The sequence below is a fragment of the Vigna angularis genome, chromosome 7 (assembly GCF_016808095.1).
Source record: "Vigna angularis cultivar LongXiaoDou No.4 chromosome 7, ASM1680809v1, whole genome shotgun sequence".
Lineage (NCBI taxonomy): Eukaryota > Viridiplantae > Streptophyta > Magnoliopsida > Fabales > Fabaceae > Vigna > Vigna angularis.
Genome location: NC_068976.1, coordinates 13,262,080 through 13,275,939, shown reverse-complemented (window position 1 = coordinate 13,275,939; position 13,860 = coordinate 13,262,080). Strand labels below are relative to the sequence as shown.

At 35.8% G+C, this 13,860-nt stretch overlaps 1 protein-coding gene, 1 non-coding gene and 1 pseudogene across 3 annotated transcripts; 2 read left to right on the top strand and 1 right to left on the bottom strand.

Moving 5' to 3' along the window:
• Positions 1 to 1,423: 1,423 nt before the first annotated feature.
• On the bottom strand, positions 1,424 to 2,232 carry LOC108336995 (NAC domain-containing protein 78-like; annotated as a pseudogene).
• A 6,300-nt stretch (positions 2,233 to 8,532) lies between these two features.
• TRNAD-GUC (transfer RNA aspartic acid (anticodon GUC)) lies at positions 8,533 to 8,604 on the top strand. The gene has a single exon. It is a non-coding gene; the product is annotated as a tRNA-Asp (tRNA).
• LOC108336400 (peroxisome biogenesis factor 10) lies at positions 8,592 to 12,856 on the top strand. Of its 2 annotated transcripts, XM_017572839.2 has the most exons (11): positions 8,599 to 9,320; positions 9,449 to 9,480; positions 9,562 to 9,651; positions 9,956 to 10,050; positions 10,159 to 10,360; positions 10,631 to 10,700; positions 10,793 to 10,871; positions 11,157 to 11,290; positions 11,446 to 11,537; positions 12,422 to 12,513; positions 12,596 to 12,856. In XM_017572839.2, the coding sequence occupies exons 1-11, from the start codon at positions 9,125 to 9,127 to the stop codon at positions 12,696 to 12,698; spliced, it is 1,185 nt and encodes a 394-aa protein (XP_017428328.1). In that variant the 5' UTR covers positions 8,599 to 9,124; the 3' UTR covers positions 12,699 to 12,856. The 2 variants fall into 2 exon arrangements, with proteins under 2 accessions (XP_052736784.1, XP_017428328.1); XM_052880824.1 differs by lacking the exon at positions 9,562 to 9,651 and having other exon boundaries at positions 8,592 to 9,320.
• Positions 12,857 to 13,860: the final 1,004 nt, after the last annotated feature.

The following is a 13,860-nucleotide window of genomic DNA, read 5'->3' as shown; positions in this document are numbered from 1 at the left end:
ATACGTGGAAGGATTTATGAAATGTTTATCTTCTTTAATCTCGCCTGAGTAAAAGGGATTTATGGTAATTTGAAGTGAATTTAAAATCTAATTCCTACATGTTTAAAAGTCATATAAATTTTTTTATAAAAACCATTAAATGTTCAAGTCAAAGACAAATGCAAAATAGACAATTACAAGCTCGTGAAACTGTGTGAAGATTGAAAGGTACTTGCAAGAACCATTCAAATTACTAAAAAAATAACCATTAATACTCAAATACATTGCTTTTACAATTACTATTACATGTCAAAATTAATACATGAAAATAATAATAATAACCACAATAATACTTACTATTTATTTTTATACCAAATACATTATATTCTTTATTTATTATAATTACTTTTTTTTATGTAATATTGTTCATGAACAATTTTCTAAAAGAATAAAATTAACTAATCCAAAAATCAATTTATATTACTTTTAAAAATAAGTGCGATTTGGTAATCTTATTTTTTTTATCTGTTAAATATTTTTTTATCATCACATAAGTTAAATCCTTTACAAACTTCACATTCAAATTCATCCACTTTCAGTTTCAAATTCCTTAAAAGAAACAACACAAATTTTACCTCTAAATCCACCTAAATTCATTCATTTACTCACCTTCAAATCCATCATCTTAAAAGAACATCTCCTAAGGGTGTGTTCTAATATTAGATGTTCACAAAGAATGAGATAGACAGATTTGCGATGCTCAATCGTGTACTTTTTCAACAATTTGTGAGTGAGTGAGGCATAGATTAAAGGTATGCTCACCTCCTTCCATATCGTTTGAGATGAAGAGATTTGAGGTTGATATATGCCCCTTTACCATAAAACCCCTTGATTAATGAATGTTATTTTCAAAAGGAGCTTGAGAGGGTATATGTGAGTGTATGATTGATGCACTAGTGCAGTTTAGAGAAACGACAACGATTATTTTCGCTCATAGACAGCGGTTCCGCAACCGAGGTATATACTGCCGAGGTAAAAAGTCTACCTTTTTTGCATCGGTTCTGAACCGAGACATAAAGATATATGCTTTTGCTTCGGTTAAAATACAACCGAGGCAGTACAGGGTGTTTCTTTTTTACTTTTTTTATTCTGCTAGACTTTTGGCCTCGGTTTATTGTTGAACCGAGGTAGTAAAAAGGTTTATTTATTTTTTTTCCTCTAATTATATGTCTCGGTCTTATGCCTCTGCTCAAGCTCCTTGACAAAGTTAATAACACCTCCAATTATAGAAGCTTAATCACCCTTCAATGGCCAACCAGACCAAACAACAAGAGACAATATCTTGAGAACATGAAAAAATGTACAATCCGACAGTTACATGTATTTCTATTTCTTGAAACTCATAAACCTTTGTTTTATTAAACCAAACAAATTCTGAGATTGCTTATAATGCTACAAGAAGAAAAGCCGAACAACTTGCAGAAACCATCACATACAAAGATCCAACACCCTACAAATGCATAATTTCTCCATTATCACCATCACTTTCTACAAATTATAGGTAAAATTCATGAATAATACAAAGTGTAATAGCAAGCATACCTTGAAGGAAAGAAAGGAGGAGGTTGCTGATGAAGTAAGTCCTGTGAAACCTATATCATAAGCAATGCTACCATCTGGTTTGAACAATCCAAAGTTTCTCTCAAACGTTGGACCAGGCTTCAAATTCTCGTTAAACAAAGCAAAAATATAAGCTCTCACAACCATCTTAGGCCTATAAGGGGTACCCGAGGAGAGGTGGGAATCGGTGATAGAAAGAACAGGGGCGTGGTACACGAGGGTCTTCTTCATCCCCATAGTGCGGTCGCCATGGGCCACAAGGCGGTCCTTTCCAGTAGCCCTTCTCGGTGGCGCGGTTGGTCCTGGAGCCATTTCCATACTTGCGATCCATCACGCTGAAGAAGTACCATTCCAAGTCCTTCGTCTTCAGCTTCGACAGAGCTCAAAAGCAAAAATAAGTTAAAAAACACTTTGAATCCTTTGAACTAAACCCTATTGCTAACAATTCGACACCACAAAAAAGGGCAAAATGCTAACGGGGAAGGTCCCAAGGCTCGAGCTTGTAGACATCAACCACTGCGATGTGTCGTATCGGGACAGGTTTCCGGTGATCTTGCGCTTCAGGTTCAGGTAGAACACCACCAGCTCTTCGTCGGTGCGGTGGAATCGGAAGCCAGGACCCATAGGTGCCATGGATTGGATTCAAGAGAGATGAATCGCTGAGAGAGAAAAAGAGTGAAAGAAAATTGGGGATTAGAGCTTTCCGGTGATCTTGCGCTTCAGGTTTAGGTAGAACACCACCAGCTCTTCGTCGATGCGGTGGAATCGGAAACCGGGACCCATAGGTGCCATGGATTGGATTCAAAAGAGATGAATCGCTGAGAGAGAAAAAGAGTGAAAGAAAATTGGGGATTAGGGCTTTCGTTTATGATTGATGAAGAGGGAGACGGTGACAGTAAGAATAGTCGGTGGCGTTGATGTCGACAAATGGCGGAGACGACGATAGTGTTGGACGACGACACTGGAGGCAGTGAAGGTGAGAAGAGAGGACGTTCAACCGTGAGAGGGAGAAGTGGAACAGTGGAGTCGCGAAGAAGAAGCAATGAAGCAATGACGAAGCAACAGCGCGAAGAAAAGAACAAACTCTGAGAATTTTGAAGCTCTACAGCACCGGTTATGAACGAAACGATGCTTAAAATGAAAAATCTGAAGCCTATATGCTTCGGTTAGAAAGGAATCAAAGCCTATGAAGGTTTTGGCACCGGGTCTAAGTTCACTGAGGTGGCAGCTCAGGCTTTATGCCTCGGTTCTGTGGGAAACCGAGGTAGTATCACATTTTCATAAAGTTGTCAGCCAAAAAGCCTGAGATCGTATCACTTTTTCATAAAGTTGACACCTTTTAGGCACCTGTTCTGCTTGCAACCGAGGTTATATCTCTGTTCTGCACCGGTTCTACATGCAACCGAGGCCTATAAGGTCCGATTTATTACGAAACTGCCACCGCCTTGTGATAGGCAGCGGTTTGGTGTAAAATGAGGTATATTGTGCGAGTTTAAAAGCAAAAATTGTACTAGTGATGATAAAGAACCATGTACCACCAATGGTGATGTTGTGGAATGCCATGGATGTAGACTTGTGTGATGTTGGAGGGTTAGGAATAAGTTCTAAATGCCTTGGAATCGATTCTACATGTGAGGGATCTACAAGTGAGAGAAACCAATTTTATAGTTTTATGCAGTTCTAATCATGACCCATATATTTCCTTGCACTCCAGATCCCTGCATCAATGCAACTTCTTATAATAAATAATATAACAAATAATAAATAATAATACTAATAATGAATATAAATAATAATAATAATAAACAATAATAATAATAATAAATACTAATAGTAAATAATAAAAATAATAATAATAATACTAATACTAATAATAATAATAACAATAATAAATAATAATAATAATGCTAATACTAATAATAATAATAACAATAATAAATAATAATAATAATGCTAATAATAATAATAAGGGTTAAATATGTTTTTAGTCCCTAAACTATTGGCCATTTCTGGTTTACGTCCCTCTTCCAAAGTAAGGTACACTTTAATCCTCATACTTTTCGAAACTTTGGTTTTAGTCCTCCAAAACTAACACCGTGAAAATAATGCTGATGTGGCTAACGGTAGACTGACATAGTTCTTTATTTTTCAGCTTTTCTTCCTTTCTCTCTCCCTCGGATTATGTTACGATGACCCTTACTGTTCAACATCATTGCCTCCATCAGCCATTTCAACCTTGCCCCCAAACCCCTTCCCGCCGCTGCTCTTTCCGACGCTTCTTCCTCCGAAACCACTGCCGACGTCTTCTCCAGATCTGTCGCATCTAAGCGAAAGCGCGCAAAAGGTAACACCAACTCCAACACCAACACCAAGCGCTGCACTCGGGGCAGAATCGCGCCTCCTCCACCACCACCGCCTACAACGCTCCCGCTGCTGCCCGAGACTCCGGTTCTGAAGAAAACAACCACCAGAGAAAGCCACAAGGACGCGCCGGTGTGGCTGAGCTTCGGGAACCGCGGCGGTGCAGGTGCGTCGGTGGATCCGTTCTGGTTCCCGGCGGCGGGAACGGTGGTGACGGTAGAGAAGACAATGGTTGGAGAATCACCAAGCCTTCTAGAACTACGCCGGGAAAAAGCATCCCAAAATAATCTTCTACCGTTCCTTCTGGCGTCATGATCATTGGCATCAGCATTGTTTCCAGACAAAATGTTGGAAGATATTGTGACCATGTCAACTTGAAGCACACTATCATTTCCTGTTCCTCTTTCCCGATTGGATACAAGAATACCTAAACCTGAAGGTATTGTCTCACGACATGGTTCTTCTTCTGGTCCTTGAGAAGTTGCTGCTGAGTTGGAACCTTGAGAAACAAAGTTGGAAGAATTTTGGATAGATATGAATTTCATTCTCAACAGAAAAGCTGATAAACTCTGAATAAAAAAAAAACTGTCTCAGTCTACCGTTAGCCACGTCAGCATTATTTTCACGGTGTTAGTTTTGGAGGACTAAAACCAAAGTTTCGAAAAGTATGAGGACTAAAGTGTACCTTACTTTGGAAGAGGGACGAAAACCAGAAATGGCCAATAATTTAGGGACTAAAAACATATTTAACCCTAATAATAATAACAATAATAATAGTAATAATAATAATTCTATGAGCAAAAGGGTAATCCTACATTTTAATCTATTCAAACATTTTTTTTATTATATCACATGTATCTAATCTTTCACAAAGCTCACTCCCAAATTCATTCACTTTCATCTCCAAATCTTTGAGAAAAACAAAATCTTTTACCATTAAATCGACTCAATTCTACCCTATCACTCTCTCTCAAATTTATCTTCATAAAAGAACATGTCCTAACACTGTATTCTTTTGAATGGATTTACTGAGAGAAAAGGACGCATGAATTTGTGATGATAGTCAGTGTTCGTTTGAAGGGATTTGGAGGTGATGGTGAAAGCGAATTAGCAGGATAAGACCCTTACACAATCCCATTTTGTTTGAGGATATTTGTAAGTGACAAACATCATTTTACAAAAATAACTGCACTTTAATATCACATGTTGCAACATATACAAAGATGTTGCTTTTGCTTCCAAGAGCTCGAGGGATTTGCATGATTTATGGTGAAGAACCCATAACAGGAAGGGTGGGTTGGGTTGTGCAGCAACATGGTGGCCAAGGCAGCATCATTGGAATGCCATGAACACATGTCACTTTGTAGCGTTAGGAATCACTTTTGTCTCTTTTGGAACCGATTATTTGAGTGATTGAAGGAAAGAGAATCAATTATGGATTTATTGGAATTGATTCCATGATGGCAAGTTGCGTTTGGAAATCAATCTTTGAGTGACCGATGGTTTTCTATTTTCTAAAAGTTGGTTGTTTTTGTGTTGCAGGAAGTGTTAGAGTGTCTCGAGGAGTTGTGGTGGAGTCCACTTGTAGTGGTTCGTAGCTGAATGTTGAAGGCGTGTGGTAACCATTGTGGTGAACTCATGAAGGTGCTTAAATGGTCCATTTTTGTTGGTTTATTGGTGGTGTATGGTTAGTGGAGTTGGAAGAGCTATGACCTTATGCTTGTCATCGAGGTGTTCATCATTGTGATGCTTGAAGAAGAAGATGAAACAACAACCATGGAAGAAGAAGATACAACTTGTGTTAGGGCTTGAGGAAAAAAAAGACGGTCCATAATAAAAAAAACAAATAAGTATAATAATAAGAAAATAATAATAATAATATTAATAATAATAAATAACAATAATATTATTTAATAATAATAATAATCAATATTATTAAATAATATTAATAAAAATAAGGGTTAAATATGTTTTTGATTCCTAAACTATCATGCAATTTTGATTTTAGTCACTCAAACTTTGATTCATTTTTGTCACTCTTCTTTTGGAAAGTCCAAGATTTAGTTCTGCATGACTAACACCGTTAATTTTTTTTTATGTGATTAACGATGTGCCACGTCCTCAATACATATGTACAAGTAACTAATCAACGTGTAAAATGAAAGTGGAAAATGAAACTAGTGATAACTTGCAATGACTCAAGTTCAAAGTTGAAACCTTTAGTCGTATAGTCATATCAAACCCAAACAGAACCGGTTTGCTTAATACGCCACTCTGACTGCTTTCACTCCTTTCTCTAAGAAGAACAATGGATTTTTTCCAAGAACAAACCCTTCAATGTCTCTAGTTGTGTAAACTGTTAATGATGTCCAAGAACAAGTTGCATGACGTGAGGAAGGAGTTCGGGTTCCCTAACCTTTTTTTGGTTGATTGAAACCTCATGTTTGTAAGATTTGTTATTGAGAAAATAATCGAGGAAGAGAGTAAGCGATTGAGGATTAAGATTAGACCTAATTTTAAAGTGGACTTATTGTCAGGGTTTGTGTTAAAAAAGGAGATTAGGAATGACAATGAGTTGGGTTGGATCGGGTCGGGCACGAATAACGCCTACCCGTTACTCGATTCGTAACAAAAAGAAATTCAATCGCTACCCGTGCAGATACTCGTTTAAGAAATACCTGCGAGTATTTTAAAATTCACGGTTACTCGTGGTTACCTGCGAATATTTAAAATAATATATGTTATAAATTTTTAAAATAAAATTTAGATAAAATAAAAAAAAATAAAAAATATATAATATAAGTTAAATTAAGTATAAATTAAAATTTAATTTTAATTAAATTGAACTTGATAAAATATAAATTAATTATAATTTTAATTAAATTTAACTTAATAAAATATAAATTAAATTTTTATTTTTATTTTTGCGGATAGCGGATACCCACGGGTATGAGTTGTGTAATACCTGCACTCGACCCTTTTATAAGCGAGTATTAAAATACGCACTACCTGTGAGTAATAAATACCTGCAAGTAACAATTATTTGTCACAAATTTTATCAGCGGATACCCGCGGGTACAAGTATTTTTTGTCAACCCTACTTAGGATCCAACCACTATAACCTGCTTAAGAACAACAGAGGAGGGGTGACAGATTCCAAGCTTCGGGTAGAGTGTATGCCATGTCAGGGGCAACTAGGTCAAGTAATTTTATAGTGGAAAGTTGTTTGATAGTTGGTAAGGATATATGTGTTCTGTTTGATTCTAGAGCAACATACTCCTTTGTCTCATATGCTTGTGTGCAAGAGTTGAGTTTAATGTGGAGAGGGTCGTAGTATGATCTTATAATATCTACATCAGCCTCCGGTTTGGTCAAAACGTCTGAGTTGTGTGCTAGATGTCCTATGATTGTAAAGAGGCGCAAGTTTAAGGTTAACCTAATATGTCAACCTCTACAAGGTTTAGATGTGATATTAAAAATAGTTTGACTATTAGTTAATCACATTCTTATTGATTAAAGTAATGGACCAATCACAGAATAACACGTAAATGATGTTAAAATGTTGTCAAAAAAATGTTGTCAAAGTATCATTATCCTTTGTATAAATATTAAAACTCACTCTTCATAAACTAATTATACACATTTTGTATTGGTTTATTGAAATAATTTTAATCATAAATGAAGTTTTATAAAATATTTTTCAATGTTTTAGTTTATAAATTATATATAAAATCATAACTTTTCGCATAAAATTTGAAATAATTAAAGTGTAGAATAAATTATGTCCCTTTAGATAATTTCTTTTTGTTGAAACTATAAACAAACTTCACCAATCCTACATTTAGAGAAAAAGAAATACAATCATCTAGTATATGTAACTAACTCATAATAAAATCAATTACAATAATTACTGAAATTATTCCATAAGTGAGTGAATGTTGTACACATAATTTTCTATGATACGTGTAGTCAATGGTGCATTTAAATAAATTCATACTGGAGCCAAAATAATTAGGTAAGATTGGATAAGATGAAATTGATCTTTGCTGGTTTTAGGGGAAAAAAATGTTAAATTTATCACACTATCTATATATATAAATGAATATTTAATTTTTTATATCATGGTTTTTGTGTCTATTCTAAAAGAACACTTTCGTGAATTCTGAATGGTTTAATCTATGTGTATCTCTTTGTCTTCAAAAAATTTTGTAATACCACATTTATCACAATTGATATAACTATAGAAATTTATATATATATGTTTTCTAATTAAGTTGTTAAGTTTTTAATTTCAGTGATATCGAAAATCATATTGGAAGAAAAAATGATGAATAATATATAAGAATTATGTATGAGTTGATTTTGAATGTAATTTTTGTAATTACTTCAGTTTAGTGTAACCTTCTTTTCATCAATGTGTGATTTTCTGAGCTTTGGTCCAAAGAGACAATAACAGAAAATCAAGATATAACATACAAATTAAATAAGGATTAAAACAAGCAAAGCTATAAAATAAAGTTTTATAACCTTTTTAATATATATATTTATTAAAGTTAAACAATCTATCAATAAGTCGTTGTAGTATAGTGGTAAGTATTCCCGCCTGTCACGCGGGTGACCCGGGTTCGATCCCCGGCAACGGCGTGTTTTTTTTTCCTTTCTTTCATGAATTAAGAAGGGTTTTAACAAAATTAGTGGTGGAAGATAAGAACGTCAGAACAGTGTTAGAAAAAAACAAACGGCGTGTCACGCGGGTGACCCGGGTTCGATCCCCGGCAACGGCGTGTTTTTTTTTCCTTTCTTTCATGAATTAAGAAGGGTTTTAACAAAATTAGTGGTGGAAGATAAGAACGTCAGAACAGTGTTAGAAAAAAACAAACGGCGTGTCACGCGGGTGACCCGGGTTCGATCCCCGGCAACGGCGTGTTTTTTTTTCCTTTCTTTCATGAATTAAGAAGGGTTTTAACAAAATTAGTGGTGGAAGATAAGAACGTCAGAACAGTGTTAGAAAAAAACAAACGGCGTGTCACGCGGGTGACCCGGGTTCGATCCCCGGCAACGGCGTGTTTTTTTTTCCTTTCTTTCATGAATTAAGAAGGGTTTTAACAAAATTAGTGGTGGAAGATAAGAACGTCAGAACAGTGTTAGAAAAAAACAAACGGCCATGGGGTGGGGTCACCTCGGAAGGCATGGGTCAGATTCAGGCAACGGAACGGAGGCTGGGCCGAGCAGCACCGCCACCGAGCCACGGCGGTTCCCACTGGCGGCACAGCCAGAAATGATGCGTGCCGCCGAGAAGGACGATCAATACGCATCTTTCGTCTACGAAGCCTGTCGTGATGCCTTTCGTCACCTCTTTGGTTTCCCTCTCTCTCTCTCTCTCTCTCTCTCTCTCTCTCTCTCTGTTTCTCCCGTTAATATAGCGCTTCTCATTCCGAATGAATTTTCAATTAACTGTATTCTGTTGTTGCTGTAACTCTTGCCACAGGTACCAGAGTTGCAGTGGCTTACCAAAACGAGGTAACCTCTCTTTCGTTTTGAGCGAGTTTTGAATTCGAACGTAAAGTGAGTAATCGCGTCTTTATGTTGATTCCATCGTAGACGAAACTCTTAGGGCAGATGCTTTACTACGTTCTCACAACTGGCTCCGGACAACAAACCCTTGGAGAGGAATACTGCGACATCACTCAGGTTTCGTGCTCGAAATTTTCAAATTCGGTCGAGGATTGGATTGCCTTTCGAATTTGCATTTTATTTTTTACACTGTTCAAGGTTTTCAATTGCCTTAACTGGTTGATTTCACTGCGAACTTTAATGGTGTGAAAAGTGTCGACAAATACGACCTCTAGGATGCAAATATCTCAAAAACCTTGAGGGTGTGGTCTTATTTGCGATTACAGTTCATTGTTTAGGGCCTTGGTATTGTTGTATTCTTGAATTGATTTGATGAATTCGCCTATTGTTCTGATACGAATGTTGTTGATTGGTTTATTAGGTTGCAGGAACTTATGGACTTCCTCCAACGCCTGCGAGGCGTGCTCTTTTCATTGTATATCAGACTGCTATTCCATATATGGCAGAACGGATTAGGTTGATAATTGCTGATTCATTGGATGTTTACTTTTCATTCCAATTTATATGATTGAGCTGTGCGCCTGTCAAATTTTGTGACGACTTGATTGTTTGTTAATTACACAGTTCTAGAATTGCTTCACGAGGCATTGTCCTTGCTGACTCAGAATCTGCCGAGGGTTTTGGAGAAAATGCCCACAGGAGCCCTGGTTCTCAGATTTCTGGCACTGGTCCTTTATCCTCGTCGGGACAATCTGTGACAACTCTGTCAAGGTTGAAGGGGAAACTGAGTGCATTTTGGTTGCATTTGGTTCAGAGATGGCCCACGGTATATTAATCCCTGCAGATAGTTTTCACATACAATATGGATTGGGAAGTCAATACATTCTTCTTGGGAACACTTGATAATTTTATTTACAACCATAAATTATCAGGGAATTTACTAGTTAGGTTATAGTTGTCCACTCTTATGAAATAGTTTGTGTCACCCCCTTTGAATCTGTTTTCTAACAGTTGGACTTCGTATAATTGATGTAGCTAAATGCAATTCTTTGAATGTTTTCTTCCGCTGAATCTAGTTTTTATTCCCTGTCATCAGATGCTCCCTTTTGTTCGTGAGTTCTTGCAGTTGGCTCTTCGTGCTAACCTCATGTTATTCTACTTTGAAGGTGATTCTTTACTTGTTAGACTCATAAAAGTTGTGAAATGTGTAAAATCTGAAAACAAGTCTTTTAAATTTTCCCATTCCTCTATTTTGCAGGCCTCTATTATCATATATCCAAACGTGCTGCTGGCATTCGATATGTATTTATTGGAAAAGCATCAAATCAAAGACCTAGGTAATGTCTTAGAAATTTTAAGATTTAAAAAATATGTGGAGAATTTGGGAAACCCCCTGAAATTGCATTGTATAAGGTTTGTCATGTGAATGCCAGATTGTGTTATTATTCACTTGGTTTCGTTTCATATAAAAGCATAAATTTGACATTTTTATAGTTGGAAATTACCTTTGTTTAGTTCCACCTAGGCAATTTAATCTATCATTTCTTATCAGTTATTTTAGTAATTTTCTGAGGAGATTTCAGACTTACAGCTCCTGTTCTCTATAATTTTTGTCCTTGCAGATACCAAATACTGGGAGTATTTCTGTTGATTCAACTTTGTATAATAGCTGCTGAAGGTCTCCGCCGAAGAAATTTTACTTCAATTGCTGGTTCAGTTCATCAAGCATCCTTTGCATCCCACGATAGATCAGCAGGTTATTGATGATTATTTATTCAATTATTTTAAAAAAAATTCACTTTCGTAACAACGTAACACACATATACCATTATGCATTGGACAGTTTTTATTTTTGTGCCTTTTTAGTTAGTTTTTTTGTTTCATAACCTGATCACTTATCATGTACTTTAGGACATGGTTTACCTGTTTTAAATGAAGAGGGTAATCTGGCAACTCCAGATATTGACAAAGGAAGTTGGGTCTCTGATTCTTCATCTTCTGAGGTTCAATTCTCTCATTAGATTATTCTGTCCGCCCCACCCCTTTTAATTGCCATATATTACTTGGAAATGTAACGGGATGGAATAGACTTGTTTGACGTACGTAAGCTCTGTTTGGAGAAACTTCTCCATAAGCATTTCCAAATAAGAAAACAAAATAAAATCAGGTTTTTAGAAGGTAAACTTAGATTACGCATATAGTAAATTATCGAAGCTATTTCATAGTAGCTTCTCCAAAATTTGATTTTTAAGTTATGTACAAGCTAATTTTAGGTTAAGTTGGTTTCATTTGATTTTTCTTTCATAGAAGTGTTTAAGGAGAACTTTCCTCCAAACAGGCTCGTATTTGTGTTTGAAATGCTGATGTTTAACCATAGAATCAGAAGCATAAAGGAAATTGCTTCTTTAGCGAGTGGTGACAAGTATTAAATGAAAAATTATATTTCTTTCGCCTGAGATTTGAGCACGTAAAATTCAGTTAACACTTTATTTCTTTATGTAACTGGAAGCATTCAATGGAAGTACTGAATGTTCCTTTATTAGTGCCCTTGTGATACAAGTTAGCTAAAGCATATAAAAGTGGAAGTAGCAAAAATAAAGTGTATACTTTGATTATGTAGATATGTTTCAACTAGTTTTATTCCTTGATGAATTAGAGTTTGTATAATCGTTTTTGTGATTACTACGTTTTGGTTTCCGTCTACTTGTATAGGTCACAATATCAGTGCTTTTCTTATGATTCGAATTGTTCTCACTTTTTGCGATGTACTTTGAAAATGCTATTGATTTCGCATGGCATATTTAAATGAAGAGCCTCCATAGAATAGGTAGTTCCATCATGTCATCTCGAGTATCAAGTGTTTGATAAATCCTTTTTCTGTTTGCAGCATCATGCAGTTAGTGGGGTTAGCAAGTGCACACTTTGCCTGAGTAATCGTCAATACCCAACAGCTACTTCCTGTGGCCATGTATTCTGCTGGTATGTCTTGGTGCTTTCGCTTTGTTTTCCATTTACATGATTCTTTCCCTCTCTCATCTTCTGTTTGGTGTAACCCATGTAGGAACTGTATCACAGAATGGTGCAACGAAAAGCCAGAGTGCCCTCTTTGCCGCACTCCCATAACACACTCGAGTCTAGTTTGTGTATATCATTCGGACTTCTAGAATCTGCTCTTCTTTATGTACATATATAGAACATAGCATCAAAGGAAACATTTTCCTCATCCTAGATCTGACCAGGACTGTATGAACATTTGAGTAATTCATTTTTGTATAACGATGTCAATAATTAATTTGATTACATTCTCGGGGTTCAAGTTTCATATTTTTTTACTATAATACTGTAATGATTCTTGTCGGAAAGACTTGACATTGAAAGTGTAAAATATATTTTTAGAGGGCTTAATTGATCCCTTTAACTCTTTATAATAAACACCCAATACAAAGGTACATGGAAGATTAAGGGTATATCATAGACATCTAGGTGCTGAACTAGGTATTATTACTATAGATACAAGCATAAAGACTAACACATTACATCTTAAGTAGTCTTAACGATGATACATAGATGTAATTATTCTAACACTTCTCTTCAAATTGGAGCATATAGATTGTATGTTTTAAGCTTGGAACAAGTAAATTTAATCCGAAGACTCCTTAATGACTTGGTCAACACATCTGCGAGTTGGTCATTTAATCTAACAAACTTAATACATATTTCTTATCAATTTCTATGTGTTTAGTCTTCTTGTGAAGGAACTGCTTCATAGTCTAGATGTTACATAAGTTAAGCTCTTGAAGGAATTGTTTCACTCATATAAGTTCACATGTTAGTGACGCCATTGTCTTATACTCGATTTTAGCTGTTGATCGAGTTACTACATTTTGTTTCTTATTTTTCCATGAAATGTTTCCTCTCAAGAAAACACAATATCCAGTAGTAGATCATTTATTAATAGGCAAACCTGTCTTATCTGCATCATAGTACCGAGAGACCTAAATGCTTCTTTTATATAACAACTCTTGTCCGGGAGCCATTTTGATATAACTTAAAATGCAAATGATAACATTCCAATGGTTAATAAATGGAGCTTGCATGAACTGGCTAACCACTCTAACTACAAAAGATAGATCTGGTCTTGTAATAGTGAGATAAATCAGTTTTTCAACCAGCCTCCTATACCTTTTTGGATTGGAGAATAATTCTCTTTCTTCTGTCCTTAATTTCTGGTTTGTGTCCATAGGATTGTCTACCGGTCTGCAATCAATCAGGCCTATTTCTTATAATATATCAAGAGCATATTTCCTATGGAAGATTACAATTCAA